We start from the raw sequence: 14,047 nt of genomic DNA, 5'->3' as shown, positions 1-14,047 counted from the left end.
TTAGGAAAGATCTCACACTCCATGAGTTATCAGTTTATTAATGACACTTAGACCAATAGGATTATATATCACCTGAATAAATTAGATGTAGGAAAGAGTATGTGTAAAATATATCAGTGTTCGTCAGAGTCTCTTCTGTGGATCATCTACATCAGAATCAGCTGATGCTTTTTCAGAATGTGTATTGTACATCCCCACCACAGACATACTAAATCAGATTTTCTGGGAGGAGAGTATAGAAATGCGTATTTTTATGAAACACCTCAGGTGGCTCTTATGCATACTAGTATGTGAGAACCACTTGTTTAAATGCTTATTGGAAAAAATAGTAACAGAATGTGAAAGTGCTTTTAAAAACCAACATCCAAACCTGGAAGTTCAGAAGAAAGCTAACTTGTAATGGTATGCTACTTTATATATTGTTAACGATAAAGATGTGGAAAACCTTTTTGTATTCACTTCCAATTCTTGGTGTAATTTTGAACCTAAAATATACAATTGTATCTTTAATAATTTCTTCACCATGAGAATATGTTTAGTATAAGTTAAATTCACTCCAGCAGTAGGCACTTTGTTTAGATTTCTGAGTATAGTTGTTATATAACTTGATATTTACATATATACATTTCTTTGTTTTAGGTTTTAGGGGAGTATTCCTACCTCTTAGGTAAGGAAACGCCAGAGGAAGTTATAACCAAGCTCTACAAGTTACTTACGAGTGACTCCATTTCTTCAGAAACAAAAGCCTGGATAATTGCTGCTGTGACCAAGTTGACACCCCAAGCACACTCTTCTAATATAGTTGAGAGATTAATCCAGGAATTTACCACATCTTTGGATACTTGTTTGAGACAACATGCATTTGAATTAAAACATTTGCATGAGAATGTGAAATTTATGAAGGACTTGCTTCCAGTTGATAAGAGTTGTGAAGACATGGTGGTAAGATATCTGCATTCCATCTTTTACAAAATTGCATTGCCTTTAAACAGAATAATTCTTGCATTTGTGATATATCTGGAATATGCCAAAATGTCATTTCTGTAGCACTTTAGATGAGGGTTGGCATTTTTCTCACATTAGTGTGAGAGGGCATTTGAGAGCGTCTACTCAGTAGTGATCCTAAATAGTCAGGAAGACTAATCTGTTCTGGAGAACTGCAGTGAAGGGGTTTATAGTTTATGACAGTCTCTTTTAACATATAATAATTTGAGAACTTAAAAATTTTATCTCCTTTGAACTTCTCTAATATGTCATTTTATTATTGCTCTCTTTTCTTTGACAATGTAAGAAAAAAACAGTTCTCCATTTTATTTTGTCCATCTACTATCTAAATTTTTACTACTTTGGAACCTGATCACCCGCCTTTTCTTCTCCCACCTACTTTCAGCCAGTGCTGCTTTTAATCCAAAGCACTTAGTTACTGCTCACCTCTGAGTTCTCTCTCAGATTGGTGTAAATCTGAAAACTTCCAAAAGGAAGTCAGATTTGTTCAAATTTTTATATTAGATGTCATATAGTTGAAGAAGAGGGGAGGATGGGCAATATTCCCACTAATTATGACTCAGATGTTCATGGCTTGTATTCATTTTGAACCTTTGTTCATTAATTTTTTTCATTAGCTCCTCATGGGCAGAGGCCTTGGTTTAACATTCGTTGGCATTCCAGAGACTATATGAATAAATATGCTATACATAGTATTAAACTAGTTAGTTACTCTACTTCCCTTTCTTCCAATAAAAGATAATGATGATGACATGGCTTCATCTCTTAAGAATCTTATCGAGGGACTTCCCTGTCGGTCCAGTGGTTAGGACTTTGCCTTCTAATGCAGGGGGTGTGGGTTCAATCCCTGGTTGGGGAGCTAAGATCCCACATGTCTCGTGGCCAAAAAACTATAACATGAAACAGAAGCAATATTGTAGCAAATTCAATAAAGACTTTAAAAGTGGTCCACATGGAAAAAAAAACTTAAAAAAAAACTTATCAAAACTAAACTTTGCCAAATGCACAGTGTGACATGCCACTTAAATTTTTTGAGAATTACCTGCTGTTCTAAATTGTCTGAGCTGTTTGTATACACTTGGCTAAATTAGGAGAGGCAAATCTGTGGTTTCTGAGGTCGTTACTGCTATATCCTCTTGTGTATCTCATTTTTATTTCTCCCCTCACTTTTTCTTTTCTCCTTTTCCCCTTACTCTTTCTTCATCTCTTTATTTCTTTTCATTTAAGCATTCTCTTGTACCTTTCTATTCTTGTACTTTATTGAAATTAAGTAATTTTCCACAGGTTTGTAACAAAGCATTTTTAGGTAGAAAGGAATAGGATAGTTAAATCAAAGGCACTGTGAGAGGCTGGATAATGGGCCTCCCCAAGATAATCACATCTTAATCCCTGGAACCTGTGCATATGTTACTTTATGGTAAAAGGGACTTCGTAGGTTTGATTAAGTTAAGGATTTTGTAATGGGAAGATTATCTTGGATTATCTGAGTAGGCATGATATAATCACAAGGGTCCTTATAAAAGTGAGGCAAGAGGTCAGAGAGGAGAAGGCCAAATAACAGTAGAAGCAGAGATTGGAGTGATATAGCCACAAGCCGAGGAATGCTGGCAGGCTCTAGGAGCTGGAAGAGACAAGAGACCTATTCTCTGCTGGAGCCTCCAGAAGGAACTAGCCTTTGCTGGGGGCTTTGTTTTTAGCCCCCAGCAGCAGGAAACTAATGTAGACACTATAGTTCATAGTGTATGTGTCTTCTCCTCTGGTAGATTACAAGTCTCATGAGGCAGGACTTGTGTCTTCCTTTGTCTCAGTTATAGCATCTAACATGATGCCTTAACATTTTGGATGCTCAAAAATGTATTCTGCAGTGCAGTGAAATGAATACTAAGTGCACATGACTTATATTGTTAGATTCTTAGCTGAGTGTTTTGATTATAGATGTTTCAGAAAGAGAGTTGAGTAGCAATTCTAGGGTTGAAGTTCTGTTTTTCACTTAAAAATTATTTTTAGGAAATATGGGCTGAAATCACTTCTGTGAATGTGCAGTCTACTGTTTAGGGTAAGTTTTTTTTTAATTCCTAATTTTTGCTTTACTTTAATATAGGTAGATGCTTCCTTATCTTTTCTGGATGGTTTTGTGGCTGAAGAACTAAGTCAGGGAGCAGCTCCTTACAAACCTCACCACCAACGGCAGGAGGAAAAGCTTTCTCAGGAAAAAGGTAATTTTTCATGGGTTTATAATAAGCTAGATTGTAGGGATATCACTTTTTAATGCAATTGATATTATAGTCATGTAAGTAAATAACTGAGGAGATTCATTATCTCTCATTAAGTCTGCTTGTGACTTGTTCACCCTGACCTTGTTTGGGGTAAACAGGAAAAAAAAGTTAGCCTAGAGGTGTTCCCAAAGCCATAGGTTTCATGTACATAAGTGCCTAAGATATGGCAGCCATCCTGGAATTTTAAAAGAACTTGAAGGTGGAATTATCATGTTGGTCACTGTGTAAAGGGCTGACAGATATCAGCGTGAGCATATCTGCAGAAGAGTTTCAGAAGAAAACTCTGCTTTCTATGAACTAGTGAGTTTCATTTTATTCTGAACAATCTTGTATAGCTTAAGTGTGTTAAAATGCTTCCTCCAATGAAATATCTGATCAGTGAATTTAGGAACAGCTTAGAAAGAAAAGAATAACTTTACATTTAAAAAATGTAGGCTGTCAGGGAAAGACTTCTGTCATTATTTTAGTAAAGAGGAGATCACTGAGATATTTGATAGTGGATGGGATAATATATATATATATATATATATATATATATATATATATATATATATATATATATGAATAAAGGGAGACCATTAAATATTATCTATACAGGAATTCAGAATGTTAATACTGAAAAGTTCAATGCCGAAAGGTCTTTTTTTTTCTCCTATTCATTATTTAATGATTTTTGTAGAGTACTTATTATTTTTTAGGTTCTGCGCTAGGCATATGAGTACAACTAAATGGTTGATCCTACAATGAAACCAAAAAGTATAAACACTAATAATAGGGTTGATGTTATTTTTTCGTGGAAGTATTTGCTCTTTTAAGATTTTTGACATTATTTAGCACAATGATACCTAAAGGCCTAGAAAATACAATTTTCTTTCAAAGGGTAATCAGTTTCCTTCCCATTTAACTCCTCATGTATTGATAGAATATGTGGGGGGAAATAAAATTTTGAATTACAGTTGCCCAACCTCTGACTATAGTGCATATAGAGGCCTTACGACATCCAAGGCATGGAGTGAAAATCTGGAGTTCCAGAGTGGGAGACATGGTCCAGTTGTCATATTTCCTTATTTTCAAATGTCTGGGGGCCATCAGTTGCTCTTATTTTTTTTGGCTGTGCTGTGTAGCATGCGGGATCTTAGTTCCCCGACCAGGGATCAAACCCATGTCCCATGCAGTGAAAGCACAGAGCCCTAACCATTGGACCACCAGGGAATTCCCCATCAGTTGCTCTTATTACTGCAATTCAAGGCTAGGGTAGGCAAGAGGGGGTAGGACAAGGAGCCTAATTTCTGGCACTGCCTTTCTTCTTTCTTAAAATAAGTTAAGTGGCTGATGCAAATATAATAGCCCTGAAACTCCCCAAGCTAGTATATTCATTTGCCAAGTACATTTTTGATCATGGAATCATCATTATAAATGGGGTTAAACTGTCAAATTAAGCTCTTCCCCTCTCCTCCCAAACCTATTTTTCAAAAGTTCTCTAAAGTAAAATTGAAATTTCATGAGCCTAAACTGTCTTTTATATCATGGAAAAGGAAATCAGTTACAAGACAGGACATAGCAAGTGCTTATGCTATATACTTGAAGAATAAGTTATAAAATCATGTATCTTATAATTGTGGCTATGACAGAAAGTAAAGAGTGGGGGAAAAATAGGTATTTTCTGCCTAAAAAGTTGTTAATTCTAGAATCCTTCAATTGGTAATCGGTTCTGATACTGATATTGTTTGAGATTTTTATAAATCATTTGAAGAGTAGTAGTCAAATGTCACTTTTATGAAGGATACAGTACTTAGCTCTCTTGGGTAGAAAAATGCCAAGTTCATAACAATAAACTTCAGGAAAATATTGTAAGATAATGAGAATTAGCAAACATAGGTGGGATAGTGGGGAACAAACTTTTATTACCAGTTCCTACCAAAGAAAAGCATTGAGGAATCAGTGTGGATTATTCTGTTAAAACGTTATTTGAATATGTTGTAGCCCCAATGTTAGATAAAACCAGAGATAATAAGGGGAAGTAGCAGGATAATCTCCTGTCTACAGAAATATGGATTTTTGAAAACCACATCAAGTTTAGACTGTTAGTCTCTCAAAAAATAAAATTAATAACAGCTGGGGATGGTCAGAGAGGTATAGTGAAATGATCAAGGTATAAAAGAACTGCAGAGAACTTCAAGATGGAGGAGGAGTAAGACATGGAGATCACCTTCCTCCCCACAAATACATCAGAAATACATCTACACGTGGAACAGCTCCTACAGAACACCTACTGAACGCTGGCAGAAGTCCTCAGACTTCCCAAAAGATATATATATTTTTTTCCTTTTTCTCTTTTTGTGAGTATGTATGTGTATGCTTCTTTGTGTGATTTTGTCTGTATAGCTTTGCTTTTACCATTTGTCCTAGGGTTCTGTCTGTCGTTTTTTTTAGTATAGTTTTTAGCGCTTGTTACCATTGGTGGATTTGTGTTTTGGTTTGGTTGCTCTCTTCTTTCTTTCTTTCTGTCTTTTTTTTTTTTTTATTTTTAATTTTTAAAAAAATTTTTAATAATTTTTTTTTAGTTTTTATTTTAATAACTTTATTTTATTTTATTATTGTTATTTGTTTCTTTCTTTCTCTTTTTCTCCCTTTTCTTCTGAGCCATGTGGCTGATAGGGTCTTGATGCTCCAGCTGGGTATCAGGCCTGTGCCTCTGAGGTAGGAGAGCCAAGTTGAGGACATTGGTCCACCAGAGACCTCCCAGCTCCATGTAATATCAAATGGTGAAAGCTCTGCCAGAGATCTCCATCTCAACGCTAAGACCCAGCTCCACTCAACAACCAGCAAGCTACAGTGTTGGACACCCTATGCCAAACAACTAGCAAGACAGGAACACAATTAGCAGAGAGGCTGCCTAAAATCATAATAAGGTCACACACATCCCAAAACACACCACCGAACGCGGTCCTGCCCACCGGAAAGACAAGATCCAGCCTCATCCACCAGAACACAGGCACCAGTCCCCTCCACCAGGAAGCCTACACAACCCACTGAACCACCCTTAGCCACTGGGGGCAGACATCAAAAACAATGGGAACTATGAACCTGCAGCCTGTGAAAAGGAGACCTCAAAACATAGTAAGTTAGGCAAAATGAGAAGAAAGAGAAACACACAGCAGATGAAGGAGCAAGGTAAAAACCCACCAGACCAAACAAATGAAGAGGAAATAGGCAGTCTACCTGAAAAACAATTCAGAATAATGATAGTAAAGATGATCCAAAATCTTGGAAATAGAATGGAGAAAATGCAAGAAACTTTTAACAAGGACCTAGAAGAACTAAAGAGCAAACAGGCAATGATGAACAACACAATAAATGAAATTAAAAATTCCCTAGAAGGAATCAATAGCAGAAAAACTGAGGCAGAATAACGGGTAAGTGACCTGGAAGATAAAATAGTGGAAATAACTACCGCAGAGCAGAATAAAGAAAAAAGAATGAAAAGAAATGAAGACAGACTCAGAGACCTCTGGGACAACGTAAAACACACCAACATTCAAATTATAGGGGTCCCAGAAGAAGAAGAGAAAAAGAAAGGGACTGAGAAATATTTGAAGAGATTATAGTTGAAAACTTCCCTAATATGGGAAAGGAAATAGTTAATCAAGTCCAGGAAGCACAGAGAGTCCCATACAGGATAAATCCAAGGAGAAACATGCCAAGACATATATTAATCAAACTATCAAAAATTAAATACAAAGAAAAACTATTAAAAGCAGCAAGGGAAAAACAACAAATAAGATACAATGGAATCCCCATAAGGTTGACAGCTGATCTTTCAGCAGAAACTCTGCAAGCCAGAAGGGAGTGGCAGGACATATTAAAGTGATGAAAGGGAAAAACTTACAACCAAGATTACTCTACCCAGCAAGGATCTCATTCAGATTCGACAGAGAAATTAAAACCTTTACAGACAAGCAAAAGCTAAGAGAATTCAGCACCACCAAACCAGCTTTACAACAAATGCCAAAGGAACTTCTCTAGGCAGGAAACACAAGAGAAGGAAAAGACCTACAATAACAAACACAAAACAATGAAGAAAATGGTAATAGGAACATACATATCGATAACTACCTTAAATGTAAATGGATTAAATGCTCCAACCAAAAGACATAGACTGGCTGAATGGATACAGAAACAAGACCCATATATATGCTGTCTACAAGAGACCCACTTCAGACCTAGGGGCACATACAGACTGAAAGTGAGGGGATGGAAAAAAGATATTTCATGCAAATGGAAATCAAAAGAAAGCTGGAGTAGCAATTCTCATATCAGACAAAATAGACTCTAAAATAAAGACTATTACAAGAGACAGAGAAGGACACTACATAATGATCAAGGGATCAACCCAAGAAGAAGATATAACAATTGTAAATATTTATGCACCCAACATAGGAACACCTCAATACATAAGGCAAATACTAACAACCCTAAAAGGGGAAATCGACAGTAACACAATCATAGTAGGGGACTTTAACACCCCACTTTCACCAATGGACAGATCATCCAAAATGAAAATAAATAAGGAAACACAAGCTTTAAATGATACATTAAACAGGATGGACTTAATTGATATTTATAGGACATTCCACCCAAAAACAACAGAATACCCATTTTTCTCAAGTGCTCATGGAACATTCTCCAGGATAGATCATACCTTGGGTCACAAATCAAGCCTTGGTAAATTTAAGAAAATTGAAATCGTATCAAGTATCTTTTCCGACCACAACGCTATGAGACTAGATATCAATTACAGGAAAAGATCTGTAAAAAATACAAACACATGGAGGCTACACAATACACTACTTAATAACGAAGTGATCACTGAAGAAATCAAAGGGGAAATCAAAAAATACCTAGAAACAAATGACAATGGAGATATGACGACCCAAAACCTTTGGGATGCAGCAAAAGCAGTTGTAAGAGGGAAGTTTATAGCAATACAAGCCTACCTCAGGAAACAGGAAACATCTCAAATAAACAACCTAACCTTGCACCTAAAGCAATTAGAGAAAGAAGAACAAAAAAACCCCAAAGCTAGCAGAAGGAAAGAAATCATAAAGATCAGATCAGAAATAAATGAAAAAGAAATGAAGGAAACAATAGCAAAGATCAATAAAACTAAAAGCTGGTTCTTTGAGAAGATAAACAAAATTGATAAACCATTAGCCAGACTTATCAAGAAAAAAAGGGAGAAGACTCAAATCAATAGAATTAGAAATGAAAAAGGAGAAGTGACAACTGACACTGCAGAAGTACAAATGACCATGAGAGATTACTACAAGCAACTCTATGCCAATAAAATGGACAACCTGGAAGAAATGGACAAATTCTTGGAAATGCACAACCTGCCGAGACTGAACCAGGAAGAAATAGAAAATATGAACAGACCAGTCACAAGCACTGAAATTGAAACTGTGATTAAAAATCTTCCAAGAAACAAAAGCCCAGGACCAGATGGCTTCACAGGTGAACTCTGTCAAACAATTAGAGAAGAGCTAACACCTATCCTTCTCAAACTCTTCCAAAATATTGCAGAGGGAGGAACACTCCCCAACTCATTCTACGAGGCCACCATCACCCTGATACCAAAACCAGACAAAGATGTCACAAAGAAAGAAAACTACAGGCCAGTATCACTGATGAACATAGATGCAAAAATCCTCAACAAAGTACTCGCAAACAGAATCCAACAGCACATTAAAAGGATCATACACCATGATCAAGTGGGGTTTATTCCAGGAATGCAAGGATTCTTCAATATATGCAAATCAATCAACGTGATACACCATATTAACAAACTGAAGGAGAAAAACCATATGATCATCTCAATAGATGCAGAGAAAGCTTTCGACAAAATTCAACACCCATTTATGATAAAAGCCCTGCAGAAAGTAGGCATAGAGGGAACTTTCCTCAACATAATAAAGGCCATATATGACAAACCCACAGCCAACATCGTCCTCAGTGGTGAAAAACTGAAACCATTTCTGCTAAGATCAGGAACAAGACAAGGTTGCCCACTCTCACCACTATTATTCAACATAGTTTTGGAAGTTTTAGCCACAGCAATCAGAGAAGAAAAAGAAATAAAAGGAATCCAAATTGGAAGAGAAGAAGTAAAACTGTCACTGTTTGCAGATGACATGATACTATACATAGAGAATCCTAAAGATGCTACCAGAAAACTACTAGAGCTAATCAATGAATTTGGTAAAGTAGCAGGATACAAAATTAATGCACAGAAATCCCTTGCATTCCTATATACTAATGATGAAAAATCTGAAAGTGAAATTAAGAAAACACTCCCATTTACCATTGCAACAAAAAGAATAAAATATCTAGGAATAAACCTACCTAAGGAGACAAAAGACCTGTATGCAGAAAATTATAAGACACTGATGAAAGAACTTAAAGATGATACAGATAGTTGGAGAGATATACCATGTTCTTGGATTGGAAGAATCAACATTGTGAAAATGACTACTACCCAAAGCAATCTACAGATTCAATGCAATCCCTATCAAACTACCACTGGCATTTTTCACAGAAGTAGAACAAAAAATTTCACAATTTGTATGGAAACACAAAAGACCCCGAATAGCCAAAGCAATCTTGAGAACGAAAAATGGAGCTGGAGGAATCAGGCTCCCTGACTTCAGACTATACTACAAAGCTACAGTAATCAAGACAGTATGGTACTGGCACAAAAACAGAAACATAGATCAATGGAACAGGATAGAAAGCCCAGAGATAAACCCACGCACACATGGTCACCTTATCTTTGATAAAGGAGGCAAGCATATACAGTGGAGAAAAGACAGCCTCTTCAATAAGTGGTGCTGGGAAAACTGGACAGGTACATGTAAAAGTATGAAATTAGAACACTCCCTAACACCATACACAAAAATAAACTCAAAATGGATTAAAGACCTAAATGTAAGTCCAGACACTATCAAACTCTTAGAGGAAAACATAGGCAGAACACTCTATGACATAAATCACAGCAAGATCCTTTTTGACCCACCTCCTAGAGAAATGGAAATGAAAACAAAAATAGACAAATGGGACCTAATGAAACTTAAAAGCTTTTGCACAGCAAAGGAAACCATAAACAAGACCAAAAGACAACCCTCAGAATGGGAGAAAATATTTGCCAATGAAGCAACTGACAAAGAATTAATCTCCAAAATTTACAAGCAGCTCATGCACCTCAATAACAAAAAAACAAACAACCAAATCCAAAAATGGGCAGAAGACCTAAATAGACATTTCTCCAAAGAAGATATACAGATTGCCAACAAACACATGAAAGAATGCTCAACATCATTAATCATTAGAGAAATGCAAATCAAAACTACAATGCGGTATCATCTCACACCGGTCAGAATGGCTATCATCAAAAAATCTACAAACAATAAATGCTGGAGAGGGTGTGGAGAAAAGGGAACCCTCTTGCACTGTTGGTGGGAATGTAAATTGATACAACCACTATGGAGAACAGTATGGAGGTTCCTTAAAAAACTAAAAATAGAATTACCATATGACCCAGCAATCCCACTTCTGGACATATACCCTGAGAAAACAATAATTCAAAAAGAGTCATGTACCACAATGTTCATTGCAGCTCTGTTTACAATAGCCAGGGCATGGAAGCAACCAAAGTGTCTGTCGACAGATGAATGGATGAAGAAGGTGTGGCACATATATACAATGGAGTATTACTGAGCCATAAAAAGAAATGAAATTGAGTTATTTGTAGTGAAGTGGATGGACCTAGAGACTGTCATACAGAGTGCAGTAAGTCAGAAAGAGAAAAACAAATACCGTATGCTAACACATATATATGGAATCTTAAAAAAAAAAAAGAAAAAATGGTTCTGAAGAACCTAGGGGGAGGACAGGAATAAAGACACAGACATAGAGGATGGACTTGAGGACACGAGGAGGGGGAAGGGTAAGCTGGGACGAAGTGAGAGGGTGGCATGGACATATATACACTACCAAATGTAAAATAGATAGCTAGTGGGAAGCATCTGCATAATACAGGGAGATCAGCTCGGTGCTTTGTGACCACCTAGATGGGTGGGATAGGGAGGATGGGAGGGAGACGCAAGATGGGGGGGATATGGGGATATATGTATATGTATAGCTGATTCACTTTGTTATAAAGTGGAAGCTAACACACCATTTTAAAGCAGTTATACTCCAATAAAGATGTTAAAAAAAAAGAAATTAAAATAGAAAAAATAAATAAAAAAATAAAAGAACTGCAATACAAGGTAAGATAAAGAAGGAGTGTGCATATAATCAAAGCCTCTAAAGTCACAAAGGATACAAACACGTTAAATATTGAATTACTCACTTATGCCCAGGATAGTTTATATTTTTATCTCTCATCTGGATTACTTTCAGTAACTCCTCTGACTCTCAAGGACTCTCTGTGCTTCCAGCTCATGCTTTCTCTTCTGTATGAATTGCCCTTTTTCCTCATTCTTCATCTGGTTAACTTCTACATATTCATTAAGTTGCGATTCAGCCATCTTCTTCCTTCTCCTCACTCTTTCTGCATACCATTAGTCTCTTCCTGCTTCCCAATTTGCACATGAGCTCTTGTTCATCTAGTTAACTATCTCCAATTTTGTCCCTTCTAGTCATTCCTCTCTGTAAGGATCTTGGCAAATTTTCACTTAAGAATGAAAATAATGTGGTTTGAATTTCTTTCTCTATGTTGAACCTTTCTCGGCCTTTCTTAGATGACAGTCTTTAATTTTTTTGTCTCAGGATTGGAATTTTATCTGACTGTTCTCCAGGTATTGTCCTCTTCCATGTCTAGTCTTTTTTTCCTCTATTTTCAAACTCTTTAATTTTGAATTCTTTCTGCTCTTTGCTTAAACTTTTTATCTTTACTTGCTTTTTGCCTTAAACTCTTAAAACATTTCTTGAGCTCTTCACTGTTCCTGGAAGTGTCAGTGCAGAGGCTGGATGACTGACTGTCACAGATGCTATTTAAAAGAGGCCAATATGGGATAGAAGGTTAAACCAGATGATTGGAAAGCTTAAAATGAGAGGATATTCTATCTGAAAAGGACCTTAGATTTAGACAGGTGGTTTCCAAACATGATTTAGAATCAGAATCACATAGAGAATTTTTAAAAAATGATACAGATTTTTGAGACCTACTCTTATACCTTCTGTAACTATATCTCTGAAAGCCTGGTTGTGTGTATAAAAAGATATGTGAGAGATTCTGTGAAGTCAGCTTGTTCCTGGTTATCAAATCAGCACTTGGAAATTGCTGACCTAGTCCGAACCCTTCACTTTACAAAGAAATCAAGATCTAGTTCATAACCTAGTTAATACCCAACCTACATCAAGAACTGGTTCTCCTGATTATTAATTAGCCCATTTTTTTTAATAGTGAACAGTCATTCCTCTTTTATATCATTCATTTAGCTAACAAACAAGCTAATTTATTTAGTACTCTTTGGATTAGGTGCTGTTTCGTTTGAAGGAGACAGTGTAATATAATGGTTGAGAGTGCAGTTCTGGAGCCAGAGTATCTGATTTCTCATTTGCCTCTTTCATTTCTTGTCTTTGTACTCTTCGGTGACTTCTTGGCAAGCTCTTTGCCACAGATTCCTCATTTGTAAAATAAGGATAATAATTACAGAAGTTCATATTTTATTTTCTAAGATACTTCTTATAATTTAAGAAGGTCCTTTGTATTATAATCCAGACAGTCCAAAGAGATAATGTGCCAGTTAGGATTAAGTTTAGCTAAATAGCATATTAGAAAACAGAGAAAGCAGGGCTTTATACAAGGCAGAGGGTTATTGCTCTTTCCCATTAAAGAAATCCGGAAGTAGGCAGCCTAGTATTGATGATGGTTTTTTATGAACATAAAAGAGGAAGGAAGAGAGGAAGTTTTTTCTTCCAGGAGGATTCTTCCCAGAATTTGTACACAAAATGTGTACAAAGGAAAGGAAAGGAATCTGAACCTGGGTAAACGTTGTTTACCATGTTTACTTGCTGGGTAAACCAAAGCAAAGGAATCTGAACCTGGGTAAACCTTGTTCTTTGTCAGTAAGGGGGATTTCACGTTGAGGGCTCCATCAGTCCAGTTGGTACAGGAATGTGCCTAAGAGCATTTTGTTAAACAGAAACATGGTCAGCTCTTCATTCATAGTTCATTAAACATTTTTGCATGAGAGCAGCAACTTTGCAGTAGACCTGGTTTATCAGTTGTCTTTCCTAATTGAATTCTTTTTTAGCTTTTAAGGGTGGTAAAAAGATAAAAATGAAAGACTGTCTTTGATTAACTAATTGTATGAAGACTGTAGTAGAGATTTAATAAATCATAGCTGCTTTATTATTATTGCTATAAATGTTTGATTAGATCATTTCCAAAGTCCCTTCCAGTTTAAAAATTGTCACTGGATTCTAGTCTTCAATTATTTTATTTTTTGCTTTTTTTTCATAATTTTTGCTTTGTTTTAAATATGAACCTCTGTTGTTGTTTTAAAATTCTAGTTCTCAGTTTTGAACCATATGGACTCTCCTTTTCTTCATCTGGCTTCTCTGGACGACAGTCTCCTGCTGGCATTTCTCTTGGTTCAGATATATCTGGGAATAGTACAGATACCGGGCTAAAAGAGTAAGTTCCTTTCTTATTAAAATTGAGAACATGGGAGTGTTTAAATGTCTTTACATGTTGAAGG

General features: G+C 36.2%; 1 protein-coding gene across 9 annotated transcripts in view; it reads left to right on the top strand.

The window, feature by feature from the left end:
- The window catches only part of AP4E1 (adaptor related protein complex 4 subunit epsilon 1), a 92,237-nt gene that overhangs the window by 36,666 nt on the left and 41,524 nt on the right, over window positions 1-14,047 (top strand). For all 9 annotated transcript variants that reach the window (XM_082450081.1, XM_082450078.1, XM_082450080.1 and 6 more), the window contains 3 exons: window positions 640-942; window positions 3,107-3,221; window positions 13,860-13,983. In XM_082450081.1, coding sequence (XP_082306207.1) covers window positions 640-942; window positions 3,107-3,221; window positions 13,860-13,983 — 542 coding nt within the window. The remainder of the gene's footprint in view (window positions 1-639; window positions 943-3,106; window positions 3,222-13,859; window positions 13,984-14,047) is intronic.

Source organism: Balaenoptera physalus, assembly GCF_965194825.1.
Source record: "Balaenoptera physalus genome assembly, chromosome: 2".
NCBI classification, from domain to species: domain Eukaryota; kingdom Metazoa; phylum Chordata; class Mammalia; order Artiodactyla; family Balaenopteridae; genus Balaenoptera; species Balaenoptera physalus.
Note: the sequence above shows the minus strand (reverse complement) of the source record. Positions and strands in the feature narration are given on the sequence as shown.